Genomic DNA, 12,450 nt, shown 5'->3' with positions numbered 1-12,450 from the left:
TCGGAGGCTTGCAATGCCTCCCTCCTCCCTGACCCCAAAGTGGCTGCCCACCTGTTTCCTGTCACTGCCAGCCACTTTGCATTTTCTATAATTACACAGAGAGACCAGCACACTGAACTCTTTCTTGTTTGGCTTTTTTCATTCAACGCGATGGCTTCGGCTTTCACTCGTGTTTGACACCAACAGTTCACTCAGTCCTTAGTTGTGGCATTCTGTCTCATGCAGCGGAGCCTTGACTTGTTAGGGAGGAACCTGGCATTGGGCATCATCTCCCTAAGGGACTGCCTTGGACATTTAGACAAGTCTTCAGGGACAGTGCATGCCTAGGCTCATGTGGTCAGGCTGTGCTTCCTAAGCTAAGAAACCGCCACATGGTTTCCCAGAGCAGCTGTGATGTGTTGCAGACCTCGCTGTGTTGGTCCTCGCTTTTGTCCCTGTGGTGAATACACAAAACAGATTAAAGAAGACTGATTCGGCTCGTGGTTTCAGGAGTTTCAGTCTTATCATCCATCAGCTGGCTCTGTTTCTGGTATACAGTAAGGTGGAGCAAGAGGGTGGGAGGGTGTGGCAGAGCAGGGCTCTTCCTATGACGGCCAGGGAGGATATGGGAGGGAAAGGGAAGAGAGGAAGAGAGGGAGAGGAAGAGGAAGAGAGGAGGTGGGGACATAAGCAGGCATATCTACAGTAACAAACTTCTTCCAATCAAGCCCCTTCTAATTTTGCCTACCTCCCAGTAAAGCCAGCATATTGAGTCCATCAAATGATTTACCTATTGATACATTATAGACCCAGGATCCAATCACTTACTCTGAACACCAACCCTTCTACAGCTGGACCTTGGAGGGACACCTCAGATCCAATCACAGCTCCTCCCAGTATGTGGACTTTCCTCCAGCCTCTCCTATCCCAGCGTCTCCTTCCTTTAGACAATGCCTTTTGTGTTTCAACTTCTCCCAAGATCCCAGCCACACCAGCCACCCCCATCTGCTTTTCCACTCCTACTGTCCCTGATAACTAGCCTTCCAATTCTTGGTCATTCCCAAAGTTTTAACATAAATATGTGGGTCCAAATTTTGCCCCGCCGCTGGGGCGTGAGATATGAGCTCAGGCAGGTGGAACACAGAGTGCTGGACTACATTTAACCTGTGCCACCATTGTCAGGTGCTGGGCTTGAGCAAAGTGCTGACATAACTACTCAGGGGGTGGGAAAGGCAGCCTAAGATATGGGAGGCAGAAGTTGGGGTTCCCAAAGCTCCTGGGCACCTACTTGCTGCTGGAAAACCGCACAGAGGAGTTGGGAATGAAGGGTGGGGGTTCCCAGGTCTGTGATGAGGCTGGGGTCAGGGGCTCCCAAACTCCTGGACATCTGGGCACCACTGGGTACTAGGGAGTTGGGAACAGAGTTGGGGGCCCACGGGCTGAAGATGATGATGAGCCTGGGGCCGTGGGAATGGGGAACTCTGGCTTGGCTCATCAGTGAGAGTTCTTAGCTTAGCAGCAGCTGTCTGGGAGCACAGAGAGGCCTTCTGTGGGAGACTTAGGTTCCGGCTTTGTAGGCGAATGGCTTCTCCATGCTCCTTTTTGGAAGCCACAGTCCTTGGTTCCAAACTGTTTATTGATTGTTCATCGTGGAAAATGGATGTATACCAACTCCTCACAATGGGCCAGAGATTAAATACCTTTTGCAGAAAGGAATGTCCAGGAAGGGAAGCTTATTGGCTAACCCCTCAGGGCCTCGGGATACCTCATCTGCATGGAGAACTCTGTTCTTGGCTACATGACCACAACCAACATGGGAAGTATGGCCACACGTTCCAGGCCAGGAATCTACTAGGGAGCAGGGAGACACCTACTGTCTCAGGTGGGTGCCTGGGTGCCAGGGTCTTGGGTCCACTAAACCTTACCAAGTTTCCTGGCATGGTCCACTGTCCCATAACAATGAGGTATTCTTTGCCCAACCTGAGCATCCTGGCAGATGGCCACTGCCTCTGCTGGAGGTGAATCAAATCCCCGGGACAGATTCTAGTCCCTGGATCTCCTGTCAACCCTACTAAATCTATTGGGGAGAAGGGACCTAACAGGGATGTTGGCCACAGTGGGGTCACCACAGCTGGAACTAGGTAGCCACCACATGATGTTTGTTCCACAAGTCTAGTACACCATTGCTCCAGGGATGATGCCCGTTGTGGCTTCCCTGATTGCCCACATCTGCTATACTGGGTACAGCAGTCTCCTGTAGCCAGTATAGCTGAGCCTCCTGCTTGCATCTTAGCCAGGCAGGACAGCTGAGGAAACCAGTATTATGTAGAATCAACAGAACATTAAACAAAGAGCAAATGATTTACAATAAATTATGTAGATGGTGTTGGAGCCCTCAAAGAAGGCCAAGGAGCAGGCCTCAGCAGTAGCTGGGCAGGCATGTGATCTGTTACCACCATCCACTGAGGCTGCACAGGGGGAAGCAGGGGCAGGTGCTGACCTTTGTCACAACTGGATGAGGGCATCCCTAGAGAGGCTGCTCAAATATTTGACAGTTGATGACTTAACTCAGTTAACTGTAAAGATGGAAAACCTCCCTGGGGGTGACTGCATGAAAGAGAGATGAGTCAGACTCTGCCTAGACTCCCAGCTGGGCATAGTCTTTGCAGCCCTGGATCCTGCTGACCTCTGACAGTCTGCCTGGCCTCTTTACCTGCCTATGTGGGCTCTAAATTGGTTGTGCCTCTTGTTTAGTCTCTACAACAAAAGCCAAAAGATAGAGTGTCGTCCTTACCCCATGCACTTAACGAGAAATCCAAACCTGAGTCTCCACCCCTTGGTGCCCTTCCAGGGGTCCCTGGGATGCTGTCAGCCTTTGACTGCCCCAGATGTCTTTCCAGTGTCCCAGGCAGTGGTGGCCCCTCTCTTCCAAGTTCTCTCCCCAGCTGTTTTGGGCAAAGTGGCTATCACTAGCCCCAGGGTCCCAGGCAGACCAGGTAAGTGAGGTTAGAGGAACTTATGGAGGTATGGTGGTCTGTCTGTCTGTGACTGGGGGATCTGCTACGTGTACCTCTAGGCATCCCTCTGTGAAAAAGGCTCCCCTTGAAGGGGGCACAGAGTTCTGTGAGAAGATCTGCAAGGGCTCAGCCGTCCCTCCTTCCCTTTCTGCTGTAGAAACAGCAGGCGGATCCCAGCCTGGGCAGGGCCAGCCAACAGTAGAGCCTGGCATCTGCCTGTGTTTCCCACGGGCCCTCCAATGTCTGCAAGCTCATAGCCTGAGCTGAATTCACAAGGGTCCACCCCATTTGGCTGGCCAGATGTTTCTGTAGCTCATGTCTCAATTTCCAGAACTCCTGAGATCCCAGGGACCCATAGGATAGGCTGCAAGCTTCGATCCCTTGCCCAAGATAGCAGCTACACAAACCAGCTCCCATGGAGGCTGTACCCAAGGGGCTCCAACTCCCCCATGAGTATCCCAAGTCCAGCCTGCCCCTTTCCTGCTGCCCCCACAGCTTCACAGAGACAAGATTCCTTCTGAGATACAAGCTGTGGGCTTCAGCATGTTTGGTCATCGCTGTCCTCTTGGACCCTCTCATCACTCACAAAGGGTCCCCCACCCACTGCCGTCACCCAGCCTCCTCTGCTGGAAGCCATAGCTGGCTGTGTCTCCATGTATTCACAGGTGCTGATATTTCATATACACCAAGCCATAGATATTGTCTTTTGCGTTTGTCAAGGCTACTTTCTTGAGGTGTGGGCATCTTCAAGAACTGTTCCCTATGTGTTGGGGATCCACCTACTGAATAATATCTGCCTGTGCAGGGAGGCCACATTCTACTTCTCTGTCTACTGGACATTTGGCGGTTTTCACCTTCAGGCTACGGTGAGTTGTGTGGCTGTGACTGTTGACAATTGTGAATGTTCTGAAGAGACACTCTATCACAGTTCCATGTTTACCTGTTCTCAGTCCCTCTGACCTTTTCTTGTCATTAAAATGTTTTCCAGTGAAGGAAATACAGTTCTCCGGTCAAAACATTTGTGCAAGGCCACAGAGTCAAGATATAATAGAACTGAGTCCAGCCCAGAGATTAGCATAGCCCACTCCTTGCTCCGATGGCCCATTCCTACATGGAGGCCTAGGCTAGCCCCCAGCATCAGGGCACCAAAAGGAGCAGTGTTGGCCTGGTTTCCAGATAGCATTGGGGTAGGACAGACCTTTATTGATAGTGGTCTGAGCAAATTATTTACTTGCTTTAAAAAAGGGTACAGAAAGAATATCACAGGGAGCCAGAGAGGAGAAAGGGCCTTACTGGTCTGTAGGCTAAGTCTTAGACTGTAGGAACATCGTTCTCTGTTCTTCCGGCTCCACATCCAGCTCACAGACCAGGTAGTGGGGAAACGGGGTGTCCGAGTTAGTTACTACTGCTGTAATGAAACACCTTGATCAAAAGCGACTGGGGAATAAAGGGTTTATTTTGCTTGTTCCATATCACAGTTCATCAGTCAAAAGCAGTGAGGGCGGGAACTCCTGCAGGGAAGGAACCTGGAGTCAGGAGCTGATGTGAAAGCCATGGAGGGTGCTGCTTACTGGCTTGCTTCCCATGGCTTGCTCAGCCTGCTTTCTTATAAAAATCAGGTCCACCAGCCCAGGGGTGGCTCCATTAACAATGGCTTGGGTCCTCTGTCACTGATCACTAATTAAGAAAATGCCCTACAGGCTTGCCTACAGCTGGATCTTATGGAGGCATTTTCTCAACTGAAGTTCCCTCCTCTAGTGACTCTAGCCTGTGTTAAGTTGTCATAAAACTAGCCAGGACAACTGACCCCTTGTCAACTTGACACACAAACACATGAATTTTTAATTAGAACCTTTCCTTTTTCATTTATCCCATAATAGCATGTTAATATTAATATAACATTATAAAGCTTAAAAGTCCCACAGTTTTTACAAATGCAAGCATATTAAGTGTTAAGTCTTTTTAAAATACCCATTGTCTTAGATAGGATTTTATTGCTGTGAATGACCATGACCAAGGCAACTCTTATAAGGACAACATTTAATTGGGGCTGGGTTACAGGTTCAGTGGTTCAGTCCATTATCATCAAGGTGGGAGCATGGCAGCATCTAGGCAGGCACAGGGAAGGCAGAGCTGAGAGTCCTACATCTTCATCTGAAGGCTGCTAGTGGAAGACTGGTTTCCAGGCAGCTAGGACAAGAGTGTTAAAGCCCACACCCACAAGGCCACACCTACTCCAACAAGGCCACACCTCCAAATAGTATTATTCCCTGGGCCAAGCATATACAAACCATCACACCCATTCTCTTTAAAACCCCAAAATCTTTTTAAAAGTTCAAAGTCTTTCAGCTGCGGGCTACTATAAAAATAAAAATGAAGTTGAATTCCTTCTTCAAGAGGGAAGAACCAGGGCACCTCCACGCTCTGAACAAAGCTAACCCAAACTCTTTAACAGTGTGAATCACTCAGTGCCCAACTACCTGGGGCTCACTTACAATCTGCCGGGCTCCCCCAGGTGGCTTGGGTCACTTCTCAGGTCCTGCCCTCTGCAGCACACACAGCATGTCTTCTAGGCTCTGGCTGGCTCCACTCCACTGCTGCTGCTGTTCTTGGTGGTCATCCAACAGAACCGGCATCTCCAAAACTGCTGGGGTCCCTTGCTGCAACTGGGCTGTAGCTTCACCAAGAATCTCTCCTGGGCTCTCTTCGAGGACTCCAGGCCTGCTACATAGTGCCAAGCTTCAACTGCTCTCCGTGACCCCTTTATGCCTTCAGAACCAGCACCACCTGGGTGACCCTTACTTTGCCAAGTTTGACTGCCAGCTGGAGGTACAGCCTTGGCTGCCTTTGGAACACAGCTTCTGTGTGCTGACCCTGAAGAAACACTTCCCAGAAGATTTCACCTTCATGAAGCCGGTCTCTTCTTAACCACAACGGATTCATTAGCCCCAGCTGGCCAACATCCATGGTTCCAGCAAAGCAAACGTTTTACTTCAATGGTTAACCTGTCTTGTTAATCACAGCCCATTCTTCAACTCCATCTGACCAGATACCGGAGACTCTTCATACAAATGGCCTGGTGGAGTCTCTGCCCTTTCCCTCTGAAACTTCCCAATCTAGGCCTCCATCGTCTGCACTGCTCTCAACATTCTTATCTTAAAGTTCCAAAAAAGCAGCCCCCTGAGCTCTCAACACTCAATTGCTTTTCTAGCTTAAAGTTCCAAAGTCCTTCCATAATCCTCTGGAAAACACTGCGATCAAGTCGGTCACAGCAAGACCCCACCATCCTGGTACCGGCTTCTCTTGGTTAGGGGTTGCTGTGGTGAAATGCCATGGCCAAAAGCAACGTGTGGGGGAAAGGGTTCCATATAACGCAGTTCCATATAGCAGTCATCATAAAAAGCAGTGAGGACAGGAATTCACACAGGAGGCAGGATCTGATGCCAAGGCCATAGAGGGGTGCTACGTACTGTTTGTTTCCCCTGGCTTGCTCAACCTGCTTTCTTATATAACCCAGGACTACCAGCCCAGGAGTGGTCCTGTTTACAACACCCCCAAACTGTGTGAGCCCTCCAAAATCAATTACTTGAATAATAATAATAATAACAACAACAACAACAGCCCTACAGACTTGCCTACAGCCTGATCTTATGGAAACATTTTCTCAATTGAGGCTCTCTCCTTTGATGATTGTAGCATATGCCAAGTTGACATAAAACTGGCCAGTGCACAGGGCCATCTCAGAGCCACTCCAGAGCACCCACAGGAGTACCATATAGAACCTACCTCACACCTGGCCTCACACCTGGTGAGGGCTACAGGGCTGGGAAGCTGAATGACAGAAGCATTGGATGGTGGAATCCAAGAGGACCCCCCAAGGCCCTCTGAGTTTGAAGGACCTAACTGGGGATGAAAGCAACAGGCTGGGAGTCTGGAAGGGTCCATGTGGCAGGTGGAGAGTGCTATGTCTGATGGAGACAGTTAAAAGAAATTAGATATGTGGTGCCTAGGTATGGTTACGCACTCATTCATGGAGGGTATAGGTCAAGTTCAGCTTGATCCAAGCAGCATGTGAACCACTGGGATTTTCAGGAGGGACATGGGCAGAGGACAAAGCCACATGAAGATAGAATGGAAGGGTTGGGGTCTGTAGCTGCCTGGGGTGGATGCCAAGAGTACCTTCTGAGCCGGATAGGTGCCCACAGGCTGTGGCAAAGGCATTCCCACTGCCTGCTGCCCTGTGGGCCAGCCTGCCTTCAGTTCACCATAAACTGCTAGGTGGAGGGACCAATAATCCCCAGGATCATGGCCATGAGGTTCCCATTGGCTGAATTCCCGGGTTATTTGTTCCCCTTCCAGTGCTCAGCTCTTTGTCAAGTAGCAGCTCTGTGTGTGCGCTCGTGTGTTTGTATGTGTGTGTGCACACACACACATACACACACACAAAGGAAATAGCAAAAAAACAGAACCAAATTTCCCAGAGGCCTGGAGGATTTTAAAATGCATCTGAACACTCTGTACGGTTTAATTAAACAATTTTAACGCCAACTTCTAAGTTGTCCTACGCTTGTCTCTCTCATTCCTTGCTCACCACGTGAATGTATGATGCGTTCATTGTTTTGAACCCAATTTTCTCATCTCATATCTGAGTAGTGTCTGCTTTTCATTTCCTCTCCTGAAGGCGCGTCTGTGTCACGTGGATGTGCTTGTCCCCTGCATCGAAGAGGACATCATCTAGGCTGATGGGTGCTCAGGTGTGGAAGGTCACTAAAAATGACCACTGTCACAGGATGCTAAGCAGACAGAGTATCAGCCCAGGGACAGGAGACCCTGTTAGGGCAGTACTGCAGGTCCTCAGCAGGCTTGCTAGAACAGGAGGAGGAGGAGACATTGGAAGAAGTTCCCTAAGGTGTAAATCACAATGCAGGTGCCCCTTCGATTGGTTCATGAATGACTTTGGGCCTTGCTGGCTGTGGGATTGGCTCAGGCACATGCCCCCCCCCCCCACACACACATACCACCAAGTCCAGGGTTCTTTCCCTTCTCCAGAAATCTGAACAGCAGTGTGTAAACAGAGATGGCTAAGAGACAGCTCTCAAGTCTAGGGTGTGTGAAGCTCCCTCCAGGCTCCATGGGGCCCCATAGCAAACCAGTTCTGGCCCTCTCCTTCCATCTTCCTTCCTGCTAGCCTCTGCAAGGATGCATCCTGTTCTACTGTATCCTCTCATTCAGCCATCTCCTGGTTTCCAGAAGGCTTGTGCATAGGGAGCCTGAAGCTGGAGAGCTCTGGGATCCTGTTTCCTTATCCTCCAGGAGCCATTTGCCCTGGCCAAGAGATATCTGTTTCCTTCCTCCACCCCCAACACACACACTTGTTCCTGGCCTGCCTCCCACTGGAATGAAGCGCCCAGGAACAAGGATGTCCAGTGTCACCTCTGTCATACTTTCAGCTCCAATCAAGGCCTGGCACCTTATCGGTCTCCAGCTAGTTTTCAAGCAAACCACCACCTAACACTTCATCTTAACCTTTAACAAGGGGCTTGAAGAAAGTGGCAGGGCTTGCCAGAAACCTGGTCCAGGACCCTGCTTTGGCACAATTCGCCTGCTTGTCTTTGCTTCACTCAGCTGTGTTCAAGGCTCAAGGCTCTTCCTGATCCCTCTCCTGGGTGGCTAGGTCCTTAATTGCTCTTTGAGGACCTTAATTATGAGCTGTAGCCACCCACTGGTAAGTAGGAGCATTAAAATAGAGTAAATGTTTTCCTTTTCTTGAAAAGTTCACATATACAAGACAAGGTGCTGCTGGGTCCAGGGGCCTGCCCTGCCTGGACTTACAGAGGACAGTTCTTGCTTTCCACCTCCTTCCTCCAGCCTGAGCCCTTCTCAGGCTCAGTGGTGAAATCCTCTTAGAATACCAGAACCACATATGGGAAACTCCACTTCTCTGCGGCTCATCCTGCCAGGGCTCCGTCCAGGTCTGGGGTTGCTATGTTGCTCTGCCCTCCAAGGAGCCCAGCTACCCCAGGGCAGAGAGAGGGAGGCTGCTCTTTGTCTAGGACAGGAGTGGCCTGAAGGTGAAAGAGGCCCTTGTTGGTTGAAATTTGAGTGGATACACCTAAGAGCTGGAATTTTATGACCCTAGTGTGGTAATTGTGAGAAAGTAAAAATCCCGGCATACCTCCAGTGGGAGAGGGGGAGCAGCCCCTCTGCTCATGCCTTCATGGGACAAGGGTCATGCAACCATTGGAGTATGAAAGGAGATTCAGCGACATGCTCAGGGAATACCCTCTGTGTGCTGGCGGGTGCTGGGAGCCCCGTTCGGCTGTACTCCTTCACCAGGTTCTTCCAAGCACCCCAGTCCCCAGGAGAAAAGGGGGGGATGGGCACCGGCAAGTTTGTGGAAACTGGGAGGAGTGTGGGGGAGCTGTGTACCAGAGCACCCAGAGTGCCCCAGGACAATTGGTGTCGCGTCGCACATCGCGCCCCACGTCGCCCACGCGCTCCAGGACACTGGCGCCCCGGCACACCCAAGACACACGCGGTGGGGGAAGGGCACGCGCCTCGCGGACATGGTCACGGCGTGCCTCCCACGCCAGCTGAGCCCCGCCCCCTAGCCGACCCTAGCAGTGAAGGGAAGGGGCGGCGCGCGAGGAAAGGAGGGGGTCCCCGCCGGCTCCTCGCCCCCGCAGTGGGGGCGGGGAAGGACGTTGGCGCCGCTTCCCCCGCCCCTCGCCCGAGCATCCCTGCGAGCGCCCCCTGCTGCCGTGCTCTCCCGCGAGACGGTATGGGGCGGGAGGAGAGGTCGGGGAGGGGGGCGCGGACCGGGTTCGCCCAGTCCTGGACTTGGGGCCGGCGGCGTACGGGCACCGGAGAAGCACAGACCAAGGGATGTCGTGGGATAGCTTACGTCTGGGTGGGGGCGGGCCGGGCTGCTGACCCCCGCCCACTCTCCGTCCCTATCTCGGTCCCTGCGGGTCGCCCCCGGCCCGCCCCGGCCGCGTTAGCCCCGCCCCATGGGCCGCCCCCGCCGCCCCGCCCCCCCGCCACTGCTCACTCCGAAGTTTCCTGCGCTGTGCGCGGACGGGCTCTGGGGCTCGCTCGCTCCCTCTCCGGCTCGGCCGCGCCCCCGGCCCGTGCCTGCGGTCCGCGCCCGCCCCGCCGTGCATTTAGCGGTTTTCCGCATCGGGACACCGTTGCTGCTGCTGGGCGGGCCGGAGCTAGAGCTTCCGCGAGAGCTGGTGCCGGGTGGGCCGGGGGCGCGGACCGAGGAGGCGGTACTGGCCCAGCTCCGGGCTCTGGACTGGGTCCCCAGTGACAGCGCCGCCCGGGCTATGCCCACGGGGACGCCTCTGGCCACCGGAGCGAGGTGAGATGCGGAGGGGACGCGCGCTTTACTGCGCGCCTGGGACCCTTTGAACTTGAGCTCTGTGGGCTCCGAGCCCCTTCGGGCTCCCGCAACCCTTCGCCTCGGCCTTGGGGGTGGGGCTGCCAGGCTTTGCCGGCGGGAGGGGGCGGGGGGCGCATTTGTCTCTAATAAGGAGAGACAAAGACATCCCGGCGGCCGCGGCTGTTCCCGCAGCTCCGCTCCGCCTGAGGCGGGGCGGGGGCGTCGTTCCGGAGCCAGGGTCACCGCCTGCCCTCTCTCCGCAGGTGCTGCCCTCCGCCACCATGACTGAGGGCACGCTGGCAGCGGACGAGGTCCGGGTGCCCCTGGGCGCTTCGCCTCCGGCCCCTGCAGCGCCGGTGAGGGCTTCCCCGGCGAGCCCTGGGGCGCTGGGGCGCGAGGAGCAGCGAGGATCCGGGTCGGGCGTGTTGGCTCCCGAGAGCCCAGGGACCGAGTGTGGCGCGGACCTGGGCGCCGACGAGGAACAGCCCGTCCCATACCCGGCTCTGGCTGCCACAGTCTTCTTCTGCCTCGGGCAGACCACGCGGCCGCGCAGCTGGTGCCTCCGACTGGTTTGTAACCCATATCCTTCCAGGGTTGGCAGGGCGCTGGGGACTGGGGTGTGGGACTCCCTCTGCGTACGCCCTGTGAACCCCAGCTTGTGGGATCCAGCGCGGGCTGGGTAGGGGTGCTAGGGGAGCGTTCTCAGAGATGGTAGGGTTAGCCTCGGAACTCGCTCCTGGAATCTGCTTTCTGAGGCACCTCGAGACGGGAGTGTATGGGCAGAAGCGGCAAGGATGCCGCCGGCTGGGAAGGAAATGAAAGGTAGTTAACTCCTGGAGTCCTGCCGGGGCGGGGGCAGGGGGATGGGAATCCCCGCCTTCGTAGCTTTCCACACGAACACCTGAGCCTGTGTGAAGACCCTCGCGGGAGTCTGGGGGCCGGGAAGGGAGAAAGTTTCCACCTGCTCTGTTGGCGCTGTGTGCCGGGCGGGGCTGGTCCCTAGTTCTCCGCGGAGTGACGTTGGTTTGAGAACTCACTCTTCCAGGCTGAAGTCCATTCAGGGGCTGATTTAAGTCATGCGCAGCTAGGGATGGAAGGGCGGGGGTGGGGTGGGGGGAAAGACAGCGAGGCTGCTAGCTTTGATCCCGACCCCTTCTCCACAGTTGCCTGGGTCAAAGGGAAGGGATTGTGCCTTCTTTTTCTTGGCCCCAAGGCCACAGACTTTCACAGAAGCTTCCAGAACAGGGTTGGGTCAGGGCTGAAGACATTTCTGGGGTGCAAAAAGAGGCTGCTGGCCCCAGAGTAGGTGGCCTTTTGGGACTCTCCCTGGTAGGCTCGGAGGAGGGACTGAAATAATGCCTGGTATTGGGTCCTCCCCCAAGCCCCCAGCAACTCCTCAGAGCTGGTCACCAGGGTAGGCAGTACTGCTGCTTCCTTCCTGGGCTGGGTGGGTGGAGGGCCAAGGGGAGTTGACATGGGCCCATAAACACTCTTCAGCGGAGTCGGAGACAGAGGCAAAATGAGCAATGTGTGTATATGTTTCTCTACCTTGTGTGTTTAACTGTATAAATATTAAATACAAAAGAGAAATCTGTACCAAAAAAAGTAATAAAGCCCGTGTTTCTTTTCACTCCAATCCAAACATTGGGTGAGTCAGACTTTTCTCTGCAAAGGAGGATGGTGGTCCCAGGGCTATGCTTGGGCTTCACTGCCTGCTGTCTTTGTCCTTTGCAGTTGACAGTGGTGACTGCCCGTGGTGGGCATCCTCTGGGTTGGCTGGCTCTCTGTGCAGGAACAGGGCGACCTTCTGTGCCAGCTGTCAGTTTGTCCCCTCTGCAGGATCTAGACTGGCGGTGACTGGACCACTTGGTTCTGGTGTAGAGGTGGTATGGCTGGGAATAGTGGTGGGCCACTGGACAGTGCTACTGTGGACCTTGGGGAGGTGACAAAGGCCAGCCCTGTGTTAGCGTATGAGCTTGTTGTTTCCAAGCCGTATAAAACAGGAGAAGAAGGAGTGGGCCTAGACTTGCTCTCCTGACAGCCAGAATGTGGCTGCACAGGAGTCTGAGG

The 12,450-nt window shown here is 53.9% G+C and overlaps 1 protein-coding gene across 4 annotated transcripts in view; it reads left to right on the top strand.

Annotated features, from left to right (window-relative positions):
• Positions 1 to 10,242: 10,242 nt before the first annotated feature.
• The window catches only part of Cacna1h (calcium voltage-gated channel subunit alpha1 H), a 58,655-nt gene continuing 56,447 nt past the window's right edge, over positions 10,243 to 12,450 (top strand). For all 4 annotated transcript variants that reach the window (XM_031350686.1, XM_031350684.1, XM_031350685.1 and 1 more), the window contains exons 1-2: positions 10,243 to 10,359; positions 10,644 to 10,960. In XM_031350686.1, coding sequence (XP_031206546.1) covers positions 10,662 to 10,960 — 299 coding nt within the window. In that variant the 5' untranslated portion in view covers positions 10,243 to 10,359; positions 10,644 to 10,661. The remainder of the gene's footprint in view (positions 10,360 to 10,643; positions 10,961 to 12,450) is intronic.

The sequence above is a fragment of the Mastomys coucha genome, unplaced genomic scaffold, assembly GCF_008632895.1.
Source record: "Mastomys coucha isolate ucsf_1 unplaced genomic scaffold, UCSF_Mcou_1 pScaffold5, whole genome shotgun sequence".
NCBI lineage: Eukaryota > Metazoa > Chordata > Mammalia > Rodentia > Muridae > Mastomys > Mastomys coucha.
Note: the sequence above shows the minus strand (reverse complement) of the source record. Positions and strands in the feature narration are given on the sequence as shown.